Source organism: Harpia harpyja, chromosome 14 (assembly GCF_026419915.1).
Source record: "Harpia harpyja isolate bHarHar1 chromosome 14, bHarHar1 primary haplotype, whole genome shotgun sequence".
Classification (NCBI taxonomy): Eukaryota; Metazoa; Chordata; class Aves; order Accipitriformes; family Accipitridae; genus Harpia; species Harpia harpyja.
The window spans coordinates 38,869,445-38,892,460 of NC_068953.1; the positions used below are offsets into that span (position 1 = coordinate 38,869,445).

Below are 23,016 nucleotides of genomic sequence, written 5' to 3' on the forward strand. Positions count from 1 at the left end.
CCAAGGATGCTGTAGATGGGTAAACTCAGTGAACACAGCAGAAACAGATGCGAAATGGGGAAACCATTTGTATTTCTTGGCCGTGGGGATGTTTTCTGGCTTGATTCAATATCAGCTATGGTTTCCATAGCTTTCCTGGAGCACTGCAACTTGTATTGCACAGCTACCTATTTTTTTTTTGTTTTTAACCTCAATAACAAAGTCCCCCTAGGATCCTTTTGCTCTAAAAATTATTTACATCCATAGAAAAGATCAAAGCAAATATTGTCCAAAAAGCAACAGACAACAAAGAAAACAATATAAATCTTGCACCTGCTATAACTTTTGATTTTGTACCCTTAGCCACAGTATCCGATGATTATTCAGTCCTCAATTATCGGAGCAATGCTGGCAGACAGCATCTTAGAGGAAGGAAAAACATGTAAATTGGGCAATAAAAATACAGTGAGAGTGAAATAGTGGGTTTTAAAAAAAAACATAACAAAACAACAATACAGCCTTAGTGGCTTTTTCAAGCACAGTAACTGGTGTCCCTTGGCAGGTCTTGTGGGCTGCAGCACCATCCTGCCTGAGCCTGTGCTGCAGAGCATTTGCATCTCAGGCTTAATCTCCTGCCTGGATAAGCTGCTTTTGGAAAATCACAAACTGAGAGGTTTCAGGAGTGGAAGAGGCCAATGGCTTCCAACCCACTCATTATTTTTTTTTCCTGAGGTGGGAGAGATGTTACCATAGAAGTGTGGATAAACACCAGGAATCCTCTCCTGCCGTAAGAGCTCAGGTGGAGCGTTGACTAGAGCTGCCTTGCTCCTCTGCTCCAGCTGTGGTGCTGGATGTGGAGCTGAGTATAAAACCGAAGAAAAGCATGAAAACCAAAGTCAGCAATTTATATTGTGCTGCAGCATTGCCATGGGTCCGGCAAACATCTCGTGCAATCCTAAAATCTGCTTTTCCAAGAAAGGCAGATGGCCAAGGAGGGCTTTTCGTGACTCTTCTGTTAGCAGCTTTTATTATAAAGGATGAATTTTTCCCAGGATAATTTTCTTGCTGGAAGAGGGCAGAGACTTAAAAATTCCGTGAATTTTTAAGGTTGCTCTTGATAAATTTCCAGGGGTTTTGAGCCAGGACTACTCCAAACCTGATTGAAAGATGCAGCTGTATGAACTGAGATCACTTGGCTGCATCTTCACGCATCTCCCTGCTTGTAGATCAGGAAAGGGAGAATTTTATGTAGTAAAATGTAGTATTTTACATAGCCTGGCGAAAGCCCCAGGCGAGGGGCTGTGCTGTACCTGGAGTGCTGTGCTGTGTTCCTGGAGGCTACCCTCTTACAAAGCGCTAGGGGTTTTTTAGCCATAGAAATCTTTCCTGCTGGGATGCGAAAGGTGCTGGGCTCATGCCTGGCAAGCTCCATCCTTGGGAGGGACCTGGTTCATTCCACTCTTTGGAAATGCTCCTTGGGACTCTGCTCACCTGGTTTAACAGCTCTCAACGCATGCAAGTAGTAGTAGGTGCCAACTGTCTCTCGTCTACCCTGTATCCCTCTTCTCCTCTGCTCTCCATCACTAGCTCTAACTGGTGGTCAGCACATTCACCCCTTGTGCGGTTGAGTTCTGCTTTCTAGCAAACACTACCCATGAAGTCGTGTGCTCAGCGATACCCTATGTCTGTATGTCCTGACAACGTGTACAGTGTTTCCATCTGTATTCTATATTGCAGGTTTGGGACCAGCCCTTTGGCTTGTGGCTTTGCTGGGTCAGGATTGCCACAAGTAGCAAAATTTAGGGACTGCTTATTCATATTTATTAGCAGAGCCCAGTTGGGTGTTGTAGATGATGGAGCAGCCTATGATAGAGCAATACTGGTGCATGTTGGTTTGGGTACAAATTCAAGTAGGTTGATGTCTATTTAGATACATTCGTTGTGTCTTGTGATGTTCACATGAAGACTAGTCAGGCAGCCACCATGTGCGGGCTGGTTTCCATGCTAGTGAATAGCTTATTCATACAGCTCCTGCCCCCAGCTACAACTTTCCAAAAAAGCCTCTTTTAATGTGCTGCTCAGCAGCCAAGAGCTGCTGGATAGATGAAAGAGAGATCACATGCAACCTTGTGAAGTTGAGCATGTGATGGCTCACCAGCTGCACTGGCGTGAACCTGCCTGTTTTGCCCATTGGTTTCTTGACCATCAAGTCAATGATTGTGTATCACCAGCTGGTAAGTAGAGGTCCACCAGAAACTGATGCTCCTGACCTAAGTCTGGGGTACCCCAGAGCAGCAAAGACCAAGAGCATCTTCAGCCAGAGCTGAAACCCAAGGTGCACCAGTATATAAGGCGGCTGCTGAAGGTACAGTTGATTCCAAGGTGCCTTTAAGGTTAGAGGGCTTCCTGACAAGACCAAGCCTTCAAAGGTTGCTTGAGTTTTTTGGCTAGTGAATAGCCAAGGATTAACCTACCTTGCAGTGAGACAAGTACAAGTGGGAGGAATAGCTCCTGGCTATATGTGTGGTTAGCACATATTAATACCCCTTCTGTTTTGCACCTAAGCCTGGAGAGCTTTCCTGCAGCAAATAAATGGAAAGCCTCGGTTACAGAAACCACACGAGAAATACCTTCTGAATACATCCTCCTTCAGCAGAGGCTCTTAGAGAGGGGAACCTGGGTAATGGATCAGTTGTTTTGCTCCAACCTCCATACCAAAGCCATGAATTGACAAACATCAGTCCAAGTGTCTGTCACCAGCTGATCCCAACCACACCTGAAGAGCCAGCAAAGAAAGAAGATCTCTTGTCCTAAGCCATTCAGAGGGAGCATTGCACTTCAGGAAGCACTTCAATGCAGCACATAGCACTGCTGCCTGCTGGGACCAGTCTCTTGGCAATAGTTATCTCTTGCTAGCACGGGTGGGTGAAATACAGGTTGCTCTTTCAGAGGAAAAATATTTGGTCCCCTCTTCGTCCAGGGGACAACTCCAGACCCCTGGCTATTGCCATTTGCCTGCATATGATGCTTTGTGGTGTTCCCTGGCCGGGGATTTTCTGGTGCAGAGGCTCATCTTGACATCTGAGAAGGTTTCCCATCCAGACCAGGACCTTCCCCTTCAGAGCTTCTTGGAGGAGTCCCTCAAACAGAAAGATCTTGCACCAAAAATGCCTTTTAGTCCTTACTTTCAAAAGCTGGAGAGGTTGCTGTGGTAGCAGAGGAAACGCTGAACGGTAGTAGGTCAAGAATTGGGGCAGAGCAGAGAGAGGTGGTGATAGTAATGGTAGAAAATCCTTCTTCCAGTTTTGTCTAAAAAGTGCATTACAGATGTTTTTGACTCAAAGTCTTCTGCATGAGCCAGGGGTTTCACTTGCTTTGCTCTACTCCAAAATCTGTATCCTAGATCTGCTTGTGCAGTAGATATGATACATGTTTAAAAAAGAAAGTGTACGTGGTGTCCTGTAGAGCAACCTCTGCATTGCTGTGGCAATGCCCTTAGCCTGCCTGCCACTGTCAGCACATACCAATGTGCTTTAAATGGCTTTGAGATAGAAAAAAAGGGAGTAAATGCCCCCACAAAATACATTTATTTTAAAAAGCAAAGGACTGAAAGTGATTAAAAGGTTGAAATTACTCAAGAATAAAACTATATCATGGGGGCAAATATTTTAATAGGTCATTTTTAAAAGCAAGAAGTAAGTTTGGGCTGGATGGAAATCACTTTTATGGGTTTTGAGGTTTTTTTTTTCCCCGTATCCATTCGCAATTTATGTGCGATCATAACCTAAATTTAAGAGCAACAGGAACAAGAAACCCTTTGATGTTTTAGGCAGTTTCTTTCCCAGTGGCAATTTTGCCTTACGTGCTGCCATCTCCTGGCTGGTAGAGATGTTAGTCCAGGGGTGAAAAATAAAACATTGAAGACGAGTAAATAAGGTAAATGTGACTCTCCTGCAGCCCATGTTTTATATAATTTTATTTGAAATATTTTTAATAGAAGAAAAAGGAATGCTTAAAGATACAGCGCGTTCAGCTGAGATATTTAGGTGATGGAAAAACTACAGGAGATATTTGACTGTCATGTCCCAAATCCTTTCATACAGGCTGATTCCCTGCTTTCCTCATGCTGAAAGTCTCTCCTCTAGGAGTCCGACTCCAAAATCACAGCTGCAATTGGAAATAAAGAACAAAAATTGCTATTTTTTTTTTAAATACAGCAAGACTATTTCTGGGCTATTTAATGGAATTCTGTTAGGCTGAATTATTGCAAATTCTTTTCACCCTTAAAAATGATCCCAGGGCATTTTAAAAGGTGGCGAAAGCGGAGATCCTTTGTCTTAAAGCTGCAAAATCTCTTAATTCTGAAGGGTTCATTTTGACATGTCCTTGGCGCAAAGACTTTAGTCTTCTTTTCTGTAAAGTCCTCAACAAGAGTTGGAGGAGGAAGCTCTGCTGGGACAGATCCATGTGGTTGAAGGTTCCTTTGGTGCTAGGAACACCACAAATCACTTTGTCATGGCTAACATGGCTCTTCTGGGATGGAGAGCTGGGCTGCCCAGACCAAGATGGTGGAGCAGTTATGCAGGCTGAGTGATGAAGACCTGTGGCTTGGTGCACACTGATTTTCATCATCGGTTGCTCAAGGAGAAAGAAAGTTGGACCTTGATGTAGAGTTGGAGCAAAGGAAATGCCTTTCTTTTTTAGGAGTCGTTAAAATATTTTTCTAGTTCTAGCTACCTCAACAGGAGTGTAGGTTTTCACCTGTAGGCAGATAGAAATAAAGATGTAACAGATACAATATCCAATTTTTGCTAGGGGAAAAAAAAAAGTCAGCTGGCATCCCAAGAACTGTCTCATTTTTAAATGCTTCGTGCTTGGAATCATTACAGACAGTACAGCGATTCGCCTCTGGGGAAGGCCAAACGAAACTGCACAAAACCATGTCTCAGGGGGAAATTGGGAAGCTGGCGGCCACGCAGAAGAGCCTAACTCCAGATGGGAGGTAGGAAACATGGCTGGAGATGGGAGACAAGTCCCTCCTGTGTCCTTCTTGCTCTCCATCACCTTGCTGAACCACCCCAGCTCCTTTGGAGCTCCACCAGCCAAAGCTGGCACACAAGTTACTTGCCCCACCTTTGCTACATGACTGTGACACACCCAATTAGAAAAGGCATCCTGCTCACATCGTGATAAAGTTTTGATGACGTGGGCTAGACATCCCATCCCAAACCACCCAATTGCTTGCATGAAACTTGAGTTTCTTGCCCTTCCTGAGAACGAGTAGCCTGGTTTCCCTGGTAGAAGTAGCGTGGATTTAACTCCTCCTCAAACACCATGAAGGTCCAGGAGATTCGCGGTAGTTTTGGGTAGAAGGCCATTTTTGTAGTTAAGGCAGTTCCTCTTCCCATGACTTATTTCCAGGCCTCAGCGAGCCAAGATGAGGTTCTGGGCAAAGGGAAAGCAGGGTGAAAAGAAGACCCAACGGGAGAAGCTTGCTACCCAGTCTGAGCTGCTGGAGCTGTACGCAGAGCAAGAAGCCCCTGGCAGGGAGGTGATATCTGGCTTGCAGCTTGGCGAAGGTAAGTGGTGAGATGGCATGGTGCCAGTGTTGTAAGGAGCAGAGAAATTGTGTTCGCTCTCATGGCAGAGGGAAAAGCTAGTGTAAATCTGGCTTTATGCTACAACCAAGCATAGCCCAATATATAAGGGCTTGGGTAAAGATATAGAACCAAGGAAGGTTGGCTTATCTATAGGGTTAGGGTATCTGTAAATGGGAGTATCGTGTACAATAGTGTGGTCTAGCTGAGGCTGCTGTGGGAAAACAGGTTGGGAAGCTGCACGAATCGAATGTCCATGCTCGTTCACATCTCTTGAATTCATGGACAGCGTCAACCCAAAACGGTGGCAAGTAGGTTAGAGGGTGGGATGCAGAATGGGTCTCAAGGAATTCTGTGTCGCTAATCCTCCTGGCAGCCATCTGGACATGGACAGGTGTTTCCCCTCTTGAAGGAGGAAAAGACCAAAGGAGAAATGACATTTAATCTTCCTATGAGTACCACACAGTGCTTTTCTCCTCCACAAGTTTATTCTGATGCCCATCTCCCTGTTTTAGTGGCAGAATTGTTTTTCATCTGCTCTTCAGTCTCTTTCTCCCATTTTAATTATCACCCATAGAGTTGGGTCCCCACCACCTGACCCCTCCACGGAGTCCCGAGCTGTCTGGTATCTACCGGCGGGAGTTTAAGGAGAACAAGGAGCCCTCTCCCAAAGTGAAACGCAAGCGCAGTGTCAAGATCAGCAACGTGGCTCTGGAGCCCGTGCAGTGGCAGAACGACTCGCTGCAGATCATAACCAGTGCTAGCGACTTGAAGAGCATGGATGAGTTTCTCCTGAAAAAGGTAACTCCTGTCCTCATTGCTCCAGCTAAATCATTCAGATAATTCGAAGAGCAGACAGAGGCAACAAAGCCAAAATTATCCCGGGGGCAGCAGTAGCAATACTAATAATTCATCTAAGGGTGCACAGCATGCCCCAGGGCAGGCTTGGGAGAAAAGATGGGCAAGCTGTGCATGCACCGTGTGGTCGTTCTGCATGAACACAGCAGCTTCAGTTCTTCCATTGCTTTGAGCTGCCCCTGGCGGCATCAGAAATGGGTGACCTAGGAGGGCAGGAGTTGAAGGCTGCAGGGAAATGCTCATGTTTCTAGTTTGCATGCAGGAGAAACTACCTTGTAATCATTATTAACATAGTCTGCCCATGGTGGAGCAGCTGCTTGTTAGTGCTGCTTCATCTCACATGGTGTTCTGCTGCAGCAAAAGTGGTATGGGTGCATAAACTGCTTTGGTTTACCAGATGAATGAACTGGATAACGAGGACAGCAAGAAGGACACGCTAGTGGATGTCGTGTTCAAGAAAGCACTGAAGGAATTCCGACAAAACATCTTCAGCTTTTACTCCTCGGCATTGGCAGTAAGTGACCGGATGATGGGTGAGATCTTCACCACCAGGAGAAACAAGATACTCTGGGTCTTGCTGGTGGTGGAGATGCTGCCAAGCCTTCCATTCCCGGTCTGCTCATCCCAAAGGATAGGTGCTCTTCCATTGTATTTAGTCTTGTGAGCTGTAAATTTGAACTCTTCCTCATTAGCCAGCTCTCAATATATGTTGAGTGGAGATATCTGGTCTCTTTGTTACAGCTTGCTCCCAGTCAAATGGGAGATGACAGTAAGTCAATAAACTCCTATTTGCCACCTGAAGTGCCTGGAAACCTTTGTGTTACATTTGCGAGTGGTGAAGGCATCTGAGCAATGTGGAGCTCTGCTCTTCTGCTACTTCTCAATCTGAGCAATGATTGCTATGGCTTGTGATCACAGTGATCAAAAAAAGCTATTTTATTGCTCAGACTGTATGAAAAGTTCCCTCTAAGGCTTGAGCTGGCACTTAACATCCTCCTGCTCTGCGCACTGAGAAGCCACCCTGCCAAAGGTCATGAAACAACTCTATTAGATGATCCTTTTTTCCTTCTTTTAATCATACTTGGACTTCCCCTGAGCGGTTGGAAGTCGGTCAGGCTGAAATAATTGTCTGGAGCAGAATAGGCAGTCTGGGGTGTATAAAAATCACTTTTCTTTTTGCTTCTGTTTCCTTAAAAGATGGATGATGGGAAAAGTATCCGCTATAAGGACCTCTACGCCTTATTCGAGCAGATTCTGGAGAAGACCATGAGGCTTGAGCAGAGGGACTGGAGTGAGTCTCCAGTTAAAGTCTGGGTCAATACCTTCAAAGTCTTCCTGGATGAATATATGATAGAGTACAAACCCCTGGACTACACCGCTGTGAAGGTAGTTGTTGTTTTTCTTAAGCCCCTTGAAGGTTTGGGAACTCTCCTTCCGTGGGGTTGTGCTCTCTGTAGACACATGGGAACCTCTGTCATCTTCTCTTCTGCTTTAAGCTGAGGTGGACAACATAAGCTGGCACACAAGGTGTGATTCATTGGTTGTGTTTCACTGGGCTCAGCAAACCCCAGTTCACATCTGGGCTGAGCTGGGCCTTGGCCAATGCCAACATATAGATGTTGTCTCCAGGGCAAAGCTGCAACCAACTGTGGATGGTTGGAAAGGCAGCTCCTGGTGCTCCTTTTTTGATTTGGGGTGTTTTTTTTAATCTTTGAGGGAAAGAGAAAAAGATACAAGCTTTCCTAGTCTCTTGACCTCTTCCCAAGTGACCACACACTTCACCATCGGTTGGGTTGCAGAAGAAGGGGACATGGGCAGTGGCTGTCCTCAGGATCTAGGTACAGTTTTTAGAGCAGTCAGAGCTTGCAGTGTGCCCTTCACAAATCTGATCTTCTCACTGTCTACTCTGTGTTGTCTGTGAGGACAACCACGGCATCTCAGGCTGGACTTGGGAGATGGTGTTTATTCTACAAATATCCCATCTTCTGGCTCTTCTGCTCCAAGTCCTCCCCAAGCTCCTCTCCAGGCAGGTTTTCTTTGGAGCAGGCTGAGCATAAGCTCCAGCTGCAGTGCTGTGCCACGTTCTCCTTGGGTGTCTTGCATGAGATGGGAGAGCTTTAGGTCACTGCTGCTGGACTTGGAGCTAGAGCAGCAGCTAGACTCAACTCTGAGATGAAGATGGGGACAGTTGTCCAGGGGATTTCTGAAAACAGAGTGATCTGTAGGAGAGTTTTCTAGAGTGACTATCCTGGGGCTGCAGGTCCACTGGAGGCTGGGGCTGGAAAGCAGTGGGCAACATTAGATTCAAGCCCTCTGCACACTTTAGCCTGGGTAATTGCCCATAAATATGCTTAAATATCTTTTTAATACCAGGTGCCAAAAACAGAACGAAAAAAGAGAAGAAAAAAGGAAGCAGATGTGGTGAGTTGAGCCCTCTGTGCCTGCGCATTAAAAAATTAATGTCCTTGTGGCCAGACTGATGAGCGATAAGAGACCTGCTCATGACAGGTCCTATGCTAAGATCTGAACATCACACTGTAATGAACGTGCAGTTGTGAAAGGACGTGCTAGAAAGATGGACAAGGTGGATTTGGTTTGCTTGATCAAGGATCGCTGTAGGTTGTTCTCTGAAAACATGTCCCACATCAGTCAAGGCAGCAAACGTAATGTCAAGAGTTGTTATAGAAGAACTGAGAGCAAAACAGAAAGTGTTGTTCTGGGTTTCTGCATAAACTTATAGTGTGTGTTTTACATCTCTAATGTCAGAGATGTAGGAGATTACATCTCCTTTTTTCCTAAAGGATATGATAGTACTAGGAAGGATGCAGGTGCAGAGCAAAAAGGGGCCATGGATGCATAGAAGACCTTCTTAACATGGAGAAGCTGACCAGCCAACTTCAGTCAAACGCAGTTTCTAACCTGCTTGCATGATTGTTTGGTTCCTGTACAGGCTAGATGTCTGTTTGGGTTGCCTATGGGGTTATTGGGCTGAAAAGGAAACAAAAACAGCAAATAACAACTAAAAATTGGAGAGCTGACCATGTTCATCTCCTCGTTTTGCAGCAGGCTAAGCACCCATCTCCTTTTTCTCACCACCCAACCTTTATCGTCGCAGGTAGAAGAGCACAACGGTCACATCTTTAAGGCAACCCAGTACAGCATCCCTACCTACTGTGAATATTGTTCTTCCTTGATCTGGATAATGGACAGGGCTTCTGTTTGTAAATGTAAGCACACACTCTTTGGTCTTTTTTTTTCATGTGTATGTATGACAGTGATGAGTTTTGGGATTTTGAAAGGTGTTTGCTGCTGTTTCCTGCAACCCTACTCTCAAATAATTTGGGGTTTTTAACATTAAAAGAGCTTTCAAGACAGATCTTAAGGGTTTCTGAAGTCAACTACTTAAGTCCATCCCAGCAGTCCTTGCAGTCCTTCCAGTCCTCATGGTACAGTTAGTTTTGTGCATGGGAGCTTTGCGTTACACATCTTATCCTGTAAGGTCATATGGTCATCCCATATGGTCAAACTGTATTTAAATGTCATGGTAAGAAGGACAGTAGTCTCGGATATGGCAAACATGCCCTACGGCTTCAGTCTGGAGCATGCCTGTGGGTCTCGTGACCATAGCAAATTAATTTGGCTTAGCATATTTGACCTCCAGGCACGTCAATTTTTGGGGAGATCGGGAAAATGGAAGAGGACCGATGGGAAAGGTTGATCCATCGCTTTGGTTTTTCCAACATTTCTGTAATTAGGTTGAAAGGATCAACCCTGGGGTATTTCAGGCTGATGTCCAGTGCAGGAAGAATACAAATTAGGTGCTATTTCCAACCTCTTTGAGAGTGTATCCATGTCTGATAGCTCAGAGTAACTCATGGATTATTTTCCCAGTTGATCTATCAGGTTTTTTTAATGTTTCAGGGACTTAAATATGGGACCTTTAAAATTAAAGGCTTGATTTTTTTTGGTTTGAGTGGCTCTAATACAGACTTGGCCCCTGGAAACTGCAAATTCAATGTGCTTCTGAGCTGCTTAGTCCTGAGAGGAGCTACTTATCTCATATTAATTCATATTTCTCCAGCGATCTGACTTTTTGGATTATTAAATACTCTTTTTCTTCATTGCAGTATGTAAATATGCTTGTCACAAGAAGTGCTGTCTTAAAACCACAACCAAGTGCTCCAAAAAGGTAAATGTCTCTCATTCCTTTTCTTTCATTAAATACTTTTCAGACAGTGATCCCAAGCTTGTATTAAAAAACATTAGGCACAGAACTTGGTATAATGCTGGCAATAACCATCCTTCAAGCAGGAGCTTGGACCAGAGATCCCTGGAGGTCTCTCCAACCAGTGCTTTGGTGTTTGCATGTATATTGGGAGTAACGCAGCAATGCATCACTATATATCTGCCCAGTCATGCAGCAGATATGGTAGTGATGTTCCCTGCCTTGTAACCACACTGAATAATAGAAAGCTGCCTCGTTTTATAGCTTTTAAGGACTTGGAAATCTGGGGTTATTCTTGGAAATATGGGTTATTCTTAACCCCGCTGGTCCCTGCTCAGGCTTATGGTGCAGTCCCCAAACAGCAGCAGCACTAGAGCTGAGCAAGGAAGGGTGGGTGGAGGATGCTCAAGCACTCACCGTCCTCCTTAGAGGGGAATTAAATATTGTTTGCTGGGTTTAAGGGTATGAAGGACAGTGAATTAATGCAGCAGGTCACCCCAGCTAACAATGAATCATCAAGATTTCGTGGGTTTTCTTTTAAATAGTTTATTTTGTGCCCAAAAGAAGGATAATACAGCCAGGATAGTAATGTGTGCAAAGCTTTAGCAGCTCCCTGGGAGGCTTCTCGAGGAAGAACAGCCTCTGTAAAGCTGCATGATTACATTTTTCCCAAGAAATAATCTGAATATATACATTGAAGATATATATATTTGAATATATTTGTATTTTGAACATATATAGTATTTTTGCTGCACTCTTTCCCTTTCTGGCAGCATTTCTGCAAAAACTGGGAATGCCTCATATGAGTTTCTGCTCTAAAATCTGGGAAGTTTAATGACATCTCTGATTATTTTTTTCAGAGAAGTTGAGAGATGCTTGGAGCCTTCTCATTTCTTGGGGTTTCTCTGCACAAGGAAGTTTTTGTGCTGTACTCAAGGAAGCGAGTTCACCATGTCTCCACGGTAGCTTTCCACTTGGGCAGTTGGAGGTCCTTCTCTAGGAAGGCTCTGGCTTGTCTGTGCTTGGTGGATTAACATTTTTAGGGTTGTTTTCAGTGACAGGGAGCTACAAACCATGTATTATGCTTTGAGAAAGAAGTCTTTATTTTCTGGCAATGGCTGATTTTGTAACGGTTAGCCTTGTCCCAGTCTGGATCTGTTTCTCCAGATCTATGGTGAACTTGAGCAAACACCAAGCTCTTCTGTCTTGGTGGCCATAGAATTGCTTTCATCCATGCTTGGTCCTCATCTCAGAGCTACTTGATTTGAGTAAAGTAGCACATGGGGTTTGTGGCATTGCATTTGCTGATGGTTTTAGCAGCCAAGCAGGCTGGTTGAACAGCAGGTGATGAATTTCAACTGGTAGCTGAGACCAGATGTTCCTGGGGTGGTTTTTTCGCTGGAGCATGGAACAGCATGGGCATCTTCCCCACATCATCTCATAAGGTTGACAAGGTGATCGATGAAAGGATGACACTGAATGGGAAAAACAAAGATGCAGGAGTGGTTATAAGGGAAGCTGGGACCTGGGTCTTGGTCACCACCATCTTGCTGATGGCTGGGTTGCAGAGTGTGCCATCTCATGTTCCCTTTGCTGGGGCTGGGCATTTGTGTCAGAATTTTATTAGGTCTTTTGACTTTTCCACCCAGAATCTCCCATGCAGGAGGACTTTGTTCACAATTGAATTTGCCCGATATCAGATCTCTAGTGAGCGTTTGCAGCTGCCAAAAGGGTCTTTCCTGGCAGATGTAGATGGGTTTTTTTCATGCTCTTATTTTGGCATCGTGTTTGTTCACAGACATTTTGTAATTGCAAGCGCTACGAGTTGATCTAAGTACCCGAGACTTGGATTTACCTGTTCAGCTTTGTGCATCCTCTTTGGGGAGTGAAATCATCCAGGGAGATGGTGCCAGAGGGGCAGGATGTGGCGGACCACCATGCCCAGCTGTGTTGGCTCTGCCAGGCTGAGAATCTAACCGCAGCAGGGTGGTTAAAGAAAGAAAATCCAAACTTTTATGACTTCAGGTGCATCTCCAGAGACCGATTTAGCATTACAAGATGTACATTGCTGGCTGTCCTGTCCTCCTTCATTAGACTGACTTGCACATCACCTGGATCAGCTGAAGAAGTCTGAACAGCAGTCAGATCCAAGCACTGCACCAGCATTGCTTCCTAAAAGGATTTTAAAACCCTTTTTTTCCTTTTCCTCTTCAGTATGACCCCGAGCTCTCATCTCGGCAGTTCGGCGTGGAGCTCTCCCGGTTGACCAGCGAGGAGCGAGCAGTGCCGGTGCTGGTGGAGAAGCTCATCAACTACATTGAAATGCACGGGCTGTACACAGAGGGCATTTACAGAAAATCAGGGTCCACCAACAAGATCAAGGAGCTGAGGCAAGGACTCGATACAGGTAAAAGGATGGAAAAAAAAAAAAAAACCCCACACAGGGAGAAAAATCTGCAACAGCAAGGTTGGATGTAAGGAAGGTGGGATGCTTCATCAGGGCAAAACAAGGGAGTGGTCCTGCCTTCCCCGACTGCGGGCTGTGCAAGCGATGCTTTCACATCTCCAACCAAACCTCAAGTCACCAACTCATGCTTTTTGTTTGCAATACATGAAAAAGTCATTCTAGCTGAGGGAAAACTGCCTTACTTACACCATAGCAATCAATGCCAGCAAGAAAAGAAATCCTGGTCCCACCTAAGATTACATGCCCTGGAAAATGCATTTCTCTCTAATTTTAACATGTGGAGCTGAAATCAGGTGCTGGATTTCTTGCCGTTAAACACAATGTGGGTTCAGGGTGGCACATGAACACTTTCTATTGTGGAGAAGTAGCTTATCATAGAATGGTTTGGGTTGGAAGGGACCTTTAAAGGTCATCTAGTCCAACTCCCTGGCTTCACTAACAGCTTCATATTGACTGTTGCCTCTTGGATTTTTAATTTTTCCTCAATCTGCTGCCAAACCCAGACATTGATAATGTGAATTTAGACGACTACAACATCCACGTCATCGCCAGTGTGTTCAAGCAGTGGCTCCGAGATCTGCCCAACCCTCTCATGACCTTTGAGCTCTACGAGGAGTTTCTACGGGCAATGGGTAAGGAGCCTCCCTCACTATCCCATTCCCTTGGCAGAGGGAAACAGTGGCTGCTTTTAGTGCTGAACTTTTTATTTACTCTTTGGGCCCAAACCAGCTGGTTTTGCCAAATTATATTTACCTGGTTTCAGAGTCTGATTTTTTGGCTATAAGGGGTTTTTTACACAAAGCCACGGGCAGTTTGGTCTTGCCTTTGGTGGCACGCATTTGCATCATGGTTCAGCAGATTTCAGCCCAAACCATTAGCCAGAAGATCCATCTTTTAAGTAGTAAGAGTAAGTAATCGTTAAGATGGTATCATTTTAAATAGGAGGAAGAAGTAGAAGCCACCCCTAAATGATGGTGCTTTCTCCGCAGGCCTCCAAGAGAGGAAGGAGACAGTGCGGGGAGTGTATTCGGTCATTGACCAGCTCTCCCGCACCCACCTCAGCACCTTGGAGCGTCTTATCTTCCACCTGGTGAGGTATGTTGGGCCAGGGCTTCAGCTTCAGGCAACGGGCAAGGGGAGGATGCTCAGGCATCCTTCCTACTGAAATAGCTGAGACTGAAAGCAGGTGGGCAAGGGAAAGGGAAGAGCTTTCGGGTCCATCGTGTCTCCCAGGAGGTGGCCCCAGAGCTGTTTTCTCCAAATGATGCTTGTATTGATGAGCAACCTCGGCAGTGCTCTGGTCACTCGTGGTGCCTGCGGGTCCATGGTGCCTCTCACCACTGCAGGGACAGGTTTTTTGGGTGGAAAATGCTGGTTGTTTGCCTGCCTTGGGAACACCTGAGATGCCTTCAGGTTTGGCTTTCTCCATCAAGCAGAGCAAAGATGAGGGCAGAACAGCGTGCTTGCTAGCAGAGTGAGATTGCACCATAGAAATGTCGTCTCCTCTATTCATCCATGGCCATGTGGAGGTGCCTTCACCTCTGACTTCTCTCTTAATCCCTATTTTTTTTAGGATTGCCCTCCAAGAAGAGACCAATCGCATGTCAGCTAATGCCTTGGCCATCGTCTTTGCTCCCTGTATCCTCCGCTGCCCCGATACGACAGACCCACTGCAGAGTGTTCAGGACATCAGTAAAACAACCACGTAAGAACGTGGTGCTGGATGATCCAGCTCCGTAACCGTTACCATGTCACCACTTGCATCTTGATAACCCTTAGTAAAGTCAAATGGCTCAAGAATAGAGAGCTTTAGGATGGAAATTTTAAACATATATTGAATGCATCTTCATGAAGATGTTTCACATTCTCTCAATCCCCAAGGGGTTGCTGAACGGGGATTTTTAAGTGATGAAGGATCCACAAGAGCAGATCAACTTGCACTTCTGCCTGACACATCTCAGCAGGAAAAGGTGGAGCTTTTGCTGACATTGTTTTATAGTTAATCCCATTTATGGCAAGCAGATATTTATTCTTACTTAATTTTGTCTTTTTTATTTGAGGAGGTGAGCTTGTTTGGTCTGCAGCAATATTAATATTGCGTGCTTAGTTTTCTGTAAGTTATTTGACACATTTGCAAAGGTTTTACAGAGAAAAAGTGAAGCACTTGCCCAAATTCACTCTGGTTCATATTAAATAGATTTAAAAATAAATAATGGAGATGACAAAATAATTGGAAACCATCCAGTGAAGGGCTGGGCTTCTGAAAGAGGGGGTCTTACCTCCAGTAAATATTAAAATTGTTGAAGAGCAGAACGTGCTTGGAGATGCAGCTGGTAGGAGCACTTGTCCTTCAACAGGATTTCTTTGTAGGTTCTCCCTTGGACTTTAGGTATAGCACATCCTCTAATTTTATTATGTGGAAAGGATTTTTTTTTTCCCCAAACACACTCCCGACAGCATTAAACAGTCAGCTCAGCTAAAGAAGCTTGCTGCAGCATTACTGTGTGCAAGAAAGTTGGAAGCAACCTGCCTTCCCTGGGTTTATATTTCCTTGATCCCTCTTCTAAGGGGGGGAAATTTCTCTGGTGGGATCCTTGGAGGTCTTTAATTTCTCTAGTCCGAGTTCCTCAATCCATCCATAGCCCGTTATCACTCTTTTTAGGGGAATTTCCACAACCCTTTGGTTTCCAGCTGGAGCTTTCTCCCTCCATGCCTTTCCATCAGGGCAGATCTTCCGGCAAGACAGAAACAGCTTAGATCAAATCGTTTCCTCCTGCCATTTTGTCTTCTTTTGGGTTTTTTCCCCCCCTTAGTTGCGTAGAATTAATCGTCATCGAGCAGATGAACAAATACAAGGCTCGTCTCAAGGACATCAACAGCCTGGAGTTTGCAGAGAACAAAGCGAAGAGCCGCCTCTCCTTGATCCGCAGATCTATGGTGAGATGCCAAAGACATGTCTGTCCCCTCCTGCCCTCTCCTTGCCCCTGAAGCAACCCTACTTTATCTTCTGCTTATCCCAGCCTCCCAAACCCCTCGCAACCTCCCACACCGTCTCCCCCAGGGACCTTCAGCCCCATGGTGGCTCCTCACCTTTGCAGGAAGTCATACCAAAGCACAAGGAGGTGGGAACGGTCCGTGGAAACGTGGTCACTCCAGCTCAGATGGTCCTGATCAATGTTTCCACCTTCTTTTGAACTTGTTTGGTCCTGGGTTGAGTCAAGCCTTTCATTGACCGGCTCGACATCGCCCCAAGCGAGACCTGGACCATCCTTTTTTGGGCTCAATTGCATTATTTGAACCCAAAATGAGCTCTGCAAAGGCTCTTCCTCCTCCCACACTGCCTCTTTGGGAGCCTCAAACCCATCTCATTGAGCTTCCATGCTTCCGGGGGGGCCGGCGCACTGCAGATGCACGCTGTGCTTGGCTTGTTGGGCTGCAGGAGAGGGACGGACTTGGCGCAGCGCGGTCGTCCCAGGCTTGGGCTAAGGAGCCAAGTGGCCCCTCTGCTTGGACCTGCCCGCTGTGGTCCTCAGGAACACGTTGCTCCTGCTTTTTTGGGGATGAAATCCAAGCAGGGGCTGCCCAAGGTTGTGGGGCTGGTGCTGGAGAGCTGCCCTGTTCATCCCAGTTCAAAAAAAAAACCCATAAAAATGAACAAAAACGGGTTTTTTGGAGGGGCGACGGCATGTGCACTCTAACCTTCTGCTTTCCTTTTCATCTCCTCTCTAATCCAGAAACCCGTACTAATTGCAGTTAGATTTATGAGCATAACCCGCAGTTCAATCCCGGTATGTATTAACTGCAGCGCACTCTGCGCCAGCCGCCGCGTCCCTCCGTTGTGTGTCACCGCCGCTCATTCCAGCCTCGTCCCACTGGCCATTGTCCGTGACGTCGCCCGTCCGGTCCCCGAGCGGGTGTCGCTCCTCAGGGCCACCGTTTCTCCCGCAGGTCCCCCGAGCGGCAGGAGTTTGGGACAGCCGGCACTCGGCTATCCCTGCACGCAGCTCCTCAAAAAACCGCTTTCCACCCTTTTTCCCTTTCCTACTTCTTTTTTTTCTGTTTTATTTTCTTTTCCCATGCTGTGCTTCCCTCTGCTTTGCTTTGCTTGACTCATTCCTTCCCTTCCCACACCAATTTCTGCTCGCTCAGGGTGACTTTCAGCATCGAGTTGCTTTCGCAGTGCTGCTGTATCTCAAGATGGTTGATAAAACCCCCAGCTCGGATGCCTCGGAGGCCACGAGGCATCCAAAGGTCTCCTCCACCTTCTTGGAGGAGGAGCACCACCACCACCTTGAACAGAAGGTCAGGACACCCAGGTTTGAATTGGGAGGGGTCTAGCAACCCCTGTATTCCCCAACTCCATCCCAGCTTGAGTTTAAGTTCTCAGTGAAACCGTGACGGGCAAGAAAAGTGTCTGCAGGTGTTTGGGGATGCTCGTGGGGCTGTTTCCCTTCCTACCGGGTTCAGCCCATGATGCTTCTCCCCATCCTTCAGCATCCACAGGGGTCAGAAGATGGAGAAGAGCAAAATTCGAGCTCTGGTCCCCTGATGCTGTTTCACAAGCACGCCATTTTGCAGGGGCTTACGTCCACGAGCCAGTGGGATCTTTGGGATCTCAGGGGTTTTGACTGATAGGATTCAGGTAGCTGCGCTTCAGCTCAGGAGCCCACATGAGAAGGTGTCATCAGAGGAACGCTGGGGTGCAGGATTGGTTTTGCTGCTGAAGAAAGGTCTCTGAGATGTGATGTTAAAAGATGAAAGGGGTAAAATGAAGCAAATCTCACTTTTAAAGGAAAAAAGGGAGGCTCCTTTACCCTGCAAACCCGCTCTGGGTGCATGGGTTATCAGGAAGACCCGGGGATGCCCCAGCTGCAGGGTTTAAATAGTCTTACAGGGCAAAAAGCTACATTGCAACAAGCTCTTCAACCACAAGGAGATGCAGGTTCATCCTGGGTGATGGTTGTCAGGAGGAGGGCAGCAAGTGATGGGCACGACTCAGGCTGGTCAACGTCTCCGAAGTCGTGGTCAGTTCAGGATCTTGAATTTAGAAGATAAGATGTGTCTGGTTACGATAACGGTTAAGAAAAAAGCTTTTTAATGTCCGTGGTGTCCCTCATCCCCCCAAATCCATCTTTTTCTTCTATTCCACGAGGCAGATCCGTAAAGCTGGTCCTCAAAAGATTAAAAGAGCTGCACATATAATATTCCTCCATACATACTACCCCCTGTTTGAGTCCTTTTTCATTGTCAGTTTTAATATTAAAAAAAATAGATGGTTCTTCAGAGCTGCATTAAATCTCCCTCTTTAACCATGAGCACAAAACCAAACATTTATTGTCTTATAATGGACTGTTGGACCTGATCTTGGTTTCTGGATCTCGTGTACATGAGATCAGAGCATGGACAACGTGATTAGGTGTGAGTTACCGTTTGCCAAAGGAGTCAGTGGAGACCCTTGCAATGCTCAGGAAATACCGAGGCTGGGCGAGGAAAGGATGCGAGACACAATCTAACGATAAAGCAGGAGCTGGCTGCCCTGAAATCAAAGCCCTGGTGATGCTCCCACCCAAAGCCAACATGACCATCTGACAGGTCAAGCTTCCCATCCTATGGGTTGTGGCCTTTGCGGAAACCCATCCTGCCACCAGCTGGGCTTGCTTGGAAGTCCAAGTTGCACTTGGTCCATCAGCTGGTCCATCAGCTGGTAGCTGGTCCATCAGCGCCATCCTCACCACCTCCATCCTCACCCCTTCCAACGTGTTGAGTCCTTCTGGTACCTGTCCCAGCCTGGGGTGAGATTTTGGAGGGCCCTGGGTGCGACTGCTGGTGGCATGCTGAGGACCGATGGCTGGGGCCGTCTTCTTCGCTCCTTGGGAGAGCAGTGTGGTTGGCACCTGAGATGTTTGTAAAATCACCTTGGCTGGTGGTGGTGACACCGTCGTCTCTCTTCAGGGCAAAGGACGTGTGCGACGCAGCGCCTACCCCAGCCCAACGTCTCCTGTTGCCGTGCGCTTGCCTTCTGTGACGGACGTCCCCGAGGAGACCATGAGCAGCGAGGAAGCCATGGAGATGGAGGTGACAGAGCAGCAGCAAGTGGCCATGCAGCAGGAGGAGAAGGTGCTGACCGAGCAGATCGAGAGCCTGCAGAAGGAAAAGTGAGTCTGGCCGAGGGTTCAAGCCACATCCCCTAGCTATAAGGTTACCTATGGACGTTGCTTGACGTCATATGGTTGACACGCTGCTCACAGGGTGACCTGGAGGACTTCATCCCTCCATGATCTCTTGGCGTATGTGTATCTCTTTCTTGTCCTCCCCACCTTTTTGGTCCCGTTGGGTCAATGGGACTGGGTTGGTTTTGGCAGGGAGGAGCTGACGTTTGAGATGCTGACACTGGAGCCCCGTGCCTCCGACGACGAAACCCTCGAGTCCGAAGCCTCCATTGGCACCGCCGACAGCTCCGAAAATTTGAACTTTGACTCCGAAGGAGCCATCTCTGATCGCTCGGGTAAATCCAGGTGTTCTTGAGTTTATCGCAGGATGGTCTGGGGTGGAAGGGACCTTCAAACATCATCTGGTCCAACCCCCTGCAACAAGCAGGACCATCTTCAACTGGATGAGGTTGATCAGGTTTTTCTATAGCTTGGAGGGGGGGAGATTATTTGGTTTTTCCTGCCCACAGGAAATTTAAAGCCAGCAATTTAAATGGGTGTAAAGAGCGGGGGTTAAGGGTTAAAACATGCGGACCTGGGAGGTGGGTGGTGTAGCACCCAGGGTTTGGGGGGGAGGCGAGTGTTCCTCCAGCGCTGCTGCATCATCCTGGGTGACGCTACCTCCAGCAAGATGCTGGGAACGTTCTCCTGGCTTCATGGCACGTGTCACCGGGGAGTGGCGCCGGGATGCTGGGTGGTTTTGGGGTGTTAATCATCCAGTGGTCCTTCTCCCCCCCCAGAGAGAAGCGTAGCACTTACTTCCCTGCGCCCCACCAAGGTGGAGGGGCCAAGCCGGCTGCGAAGGCACCCCAGGACACGGCCGGACCCGGCAGACCCAGCCGATGCCTCCGTCTCCTCCTCCTCCCAATCGTCCACTTCCTGCTTGCCCCACCTGCCCCGGAAGCGCTTCCAGATGTACTCCAAATCGCCTTTCTACCGAGCGGGGGGGTCCGGCGAGCCCCCCGAAAGCCGGGCAAGCCCCGAGGGCTTCGTGGGACCTCTCCGTCATCCCGAGGACCGGCCTCAGTTCACCACCCGCGGGACGTTCAACCCAGAGAAAGGCAAACAGAAACTGAAGAGTGTCAAAACTTCCCCCCCGAAAACCAAAGAGCCCCCAGATGGGGGGACGGGGGGGGGACGCAAGAGAAACCCCGAGGCCGACTGTGCCACTGCCCAACCCCTCGTCCTCCTGGGGAGCAACGAGTTCATGGTGTGAGATGCTCCACCCTGGGGATGCGTCGCGCACCAGAGCATCCTCCCCGTCAGCAGCACCGGCAGTGCTCCTGCCAGCTTCCTCATTAACACCAGGAGGATGAATTCTTAATTAAAAAGGCCGGTGGGGGATGGTTTTAACGGTGGCCTTAATGGTTTGGGAGGGGTTGAGACCTTCAGAGGAGGGGGGTTAGACCGGGGATGGAGGGGCACTGGCCGACTCCTGCGCCCTTCCCCTCGGAGCATCCCACGTCTCAGAGCATCGCCCCACCAAATCCTCGTGCCGAATCGCCGTCACCCATCAGTGGGAGAAAACCAAGCCTAAAAATCCCACAGGAGCATCCCAAGCCGGTGCCGGCTCCACTCCAGCCAGCCAAGCCCTCTGCGCTTTAACCACCTCATCCACACCAACGCCAAGCGCATGGAAAAGCGTTAAAATCTGCCAAAAATCACCTTTTTTTTTTTATTTTTTAACGTGACCTAACCACCTTTCCTCTTTTTTTTTGGAGACCATCAGTATTAAAAAATAATAATAATAATAATCAAGGACTACTTGAAGCTATATTTGTTTATATGCCGGTTACTGGAGTCTGTTGTAAATATATATATTTTTATTATTTTTTTTTAAATATTTTTCCCCAGACAGAACTTTTTTTTTTTTTTAATTATTATTATTTTTTGGCCGGGGAGGAGGGAAGCGATGGGCTGAGCTGTCCTGCCGGTGTCACTGCCAGTGTCACCATCCATCACTTGCCGCTACCACCTTGCTTTATACATTGAGTTTTATTTTGAACAAGAAATCCCTGGAGGTGCAATTAGCACAATTTAAAAGTGGTGCCCACGATAGGACTAATTAACAACGCTAGCTAAATGACTCAGCTTTTAATCCCTCCCTTATCATCATCATTCTCACCCTCGGTGGCACCCAGAGAAGCTCCGGGTACTGGAAAACCTCCGGAAAGGCAAAATTAGGAGGCCCGGGGTACTAATTAGATTAATAAAGGCTGGATCCGTCCTTTCAGATGGGCTGGGTGTCGCAGGTTGAGGCTTGTCCTTTCCCGAAACGCCACCAAAAAGGGAGAAAAATACTGAAAATTTGAGTTTTCCTGAGTATTTTGTGTTTTGCCAGGCATCCCCACATCCCTGGGTTTAGCCGAGCCGCTCGTTGGTCCCCTCTCCCCCTGCCCAAAGGGCCATTTCTTTCAAGAAATGGTTTATTTATTGGGGTTTCTTTTTTTTTTTTTTTTCCTTTTTCTTCAACGGGGGAAAACGATAGATGCCGCAAGGAGAGTGGGGGCACGGGAACAGCATCTGCCTTGGCACTGCATCCCGGGAGCAGAGCGAGACCAAGTCAATCATCCCCCATCCATCGGGGAAAATGGGATTTTACCATCCCCAGACGGGAAAATAGGGATTTTGGGACCAACCCGGGATGCGCTGGCAAGGCAGGTGGTGGCCACGAAAGCGAAAGCTCCTGGGGAGCCACCCCAACCGCGCCCCTCCCCGGAGCTGGAAATAGCAGGAGCATCTCCAGTGCTCTGCACCAAAATCAGCCATTTTAGAGCCTCTTTAGCTAAAATCCCAGGAATTCCCCTCAAAGTTGGCAGGCTCCGGGCGAGGAGGTCCCCGAGGGCGGGTGGAAAGCGCTCCATCCTCATCCTTGGTTTTCTCGCCCTGGTGGCACGAGAGCAGCAGGGACGGTGGATCTGGCTTAGGCAGCGCCTCCAAATATATATATATATGTATGTATGTATGTATATTTCTTTTGAGATATATATATATTTCCCTTATATATATACATTTTATATATATAAAGGAAATATATTTAAAAGAATATATATTCTTTATATGAAGAAAAAAATATATAAAAGAATATATATTCTCTGTATAAATAAAAATATATATAAAAGAATATATGTAAAGAATAAATGTTTCTTTATTTTATATTTCTTTTATATATAATACATATTTATATATATAAAGAAATATATATGGGATATATATACTATATATAAATGATATATTTCTTTATATATTTTTATATATTTATATATAAATATATATAAAAGAAATATACTATATATAAAGAATATATATTTCTTTATATTTTTATGTATTTATTCTATACCTATAAAGAAATATATATACATTTCTTTATATATATTTTTATATTTCTTTCTATAGAGAGTATGTTTCTCTATATGAAGAAATGTATCAAAGAAATATATATAGCATATATAAAGAATATGTTTATATATTGTGTCTCTAGTTCTTTATATATATAAATGTATGGAATATATATGGAATACATAGAGAAAATATATTTCTTTATATATATATTTGTGTGTGTATATATATATAAAGAAAAAAATTATAAAAGAAATATATACATATATATATATAAAATCCCAGCAGGAGCTAAGCTAGCAGTCAGTGCTGGACGGCCCCCCCAAGAGTTGGGGATCGGGG

The 23,016-nt window shown here is 46.4% G+C and overlaps 1 protein-coding gene across 10 annotated transcripts in view; it reads left to right on the top strand.

The window, feature by feature from the left end:
- Nucleotides 1–22,299, top strand: part of MYO9A (myosin IXA) — a 189,893-nt gene extending 167,594 nt beyond the window's left edge. For 9 of the 10 annotated variants that reach the window (XM_052807707.1, XM_052807706.1, XM_052807708.1 and 6 more), the window contains 17 exons: nucleotides 4,869–4,981; nucleotides 5,401–5,558; nucleotides 6,154–6,377; nucleotides 6,832–6,948; nucleotides 7,632–7,820; nucleotides 8,808–8,855; nucleotides 9,550–9,661; nucleotides 10,562–10,623; nucleotides 12,874–13,066; nucleotides 13,630–13,758; nucleotides 14,116–14,221; nucleotides 14,700–14,831; nucleotides 15,940–16,063; nucleotides 16,861–16,914; nucleotides 19,079–19,281; nucleotides 19,489–19,631; nucleotides 20,076–22,299. In XM_052807707.1, the coding sequence (XP_052663667.1) occupies nucleotides 4,869–4,981; nucleotides 5,401–5,558; nucleotides 6,154–6,377; nucleotides 6,832–6,948; nucleotides 7,632–7,820; nucleotides 8,808–8,855; nucleotides 9,550–9,661; nucleotides 10,562–10,623; nucleotides 12,874–13,066; nucleotides 13,630–13,758; nucleotides 14,116–14,221; nucleotides 14,700–14,831; nucleotides 15,940–16,063; nucleotides 16,861–16,914; nucleotides 19,079–19,281; nucleotides 19,489–19,631; nucleotides 20,076–20,551 (2,583 nt within the window). In that variant the 3' untranslated portion in view covers nucleotides 20,552–22,299. The remainder of the gene's footprint in view (nucleotides 1–4,868; nucleotides 4,982–5,400; nucleotides 5,559–6,153; nucleotides 6,378–6,831; nucleotides 6,949–7,631; nucleotides 7,821–8,807; nucleotides 8,856–9,549; nucleotides 9,662–10,561; nucleotides 10,624–12,873; nucleotides 13,067–13,629; nucleotides 13,759–14,115; nucleotides 14,222–14,699; nucleotides 14,832–15,939; nucleotides 16,064–16,860; nucleotides 16,915–19,078; nucleotides 19,282–19,488; nucleotides 19,632–20,075) is intronic. The other variant, XM_052807711.1, reaches the window with a different exon arrangement.
- The last annotated feature ends 717 nt before the right edge of the window (nucleotides 22,300–23,016 follow it).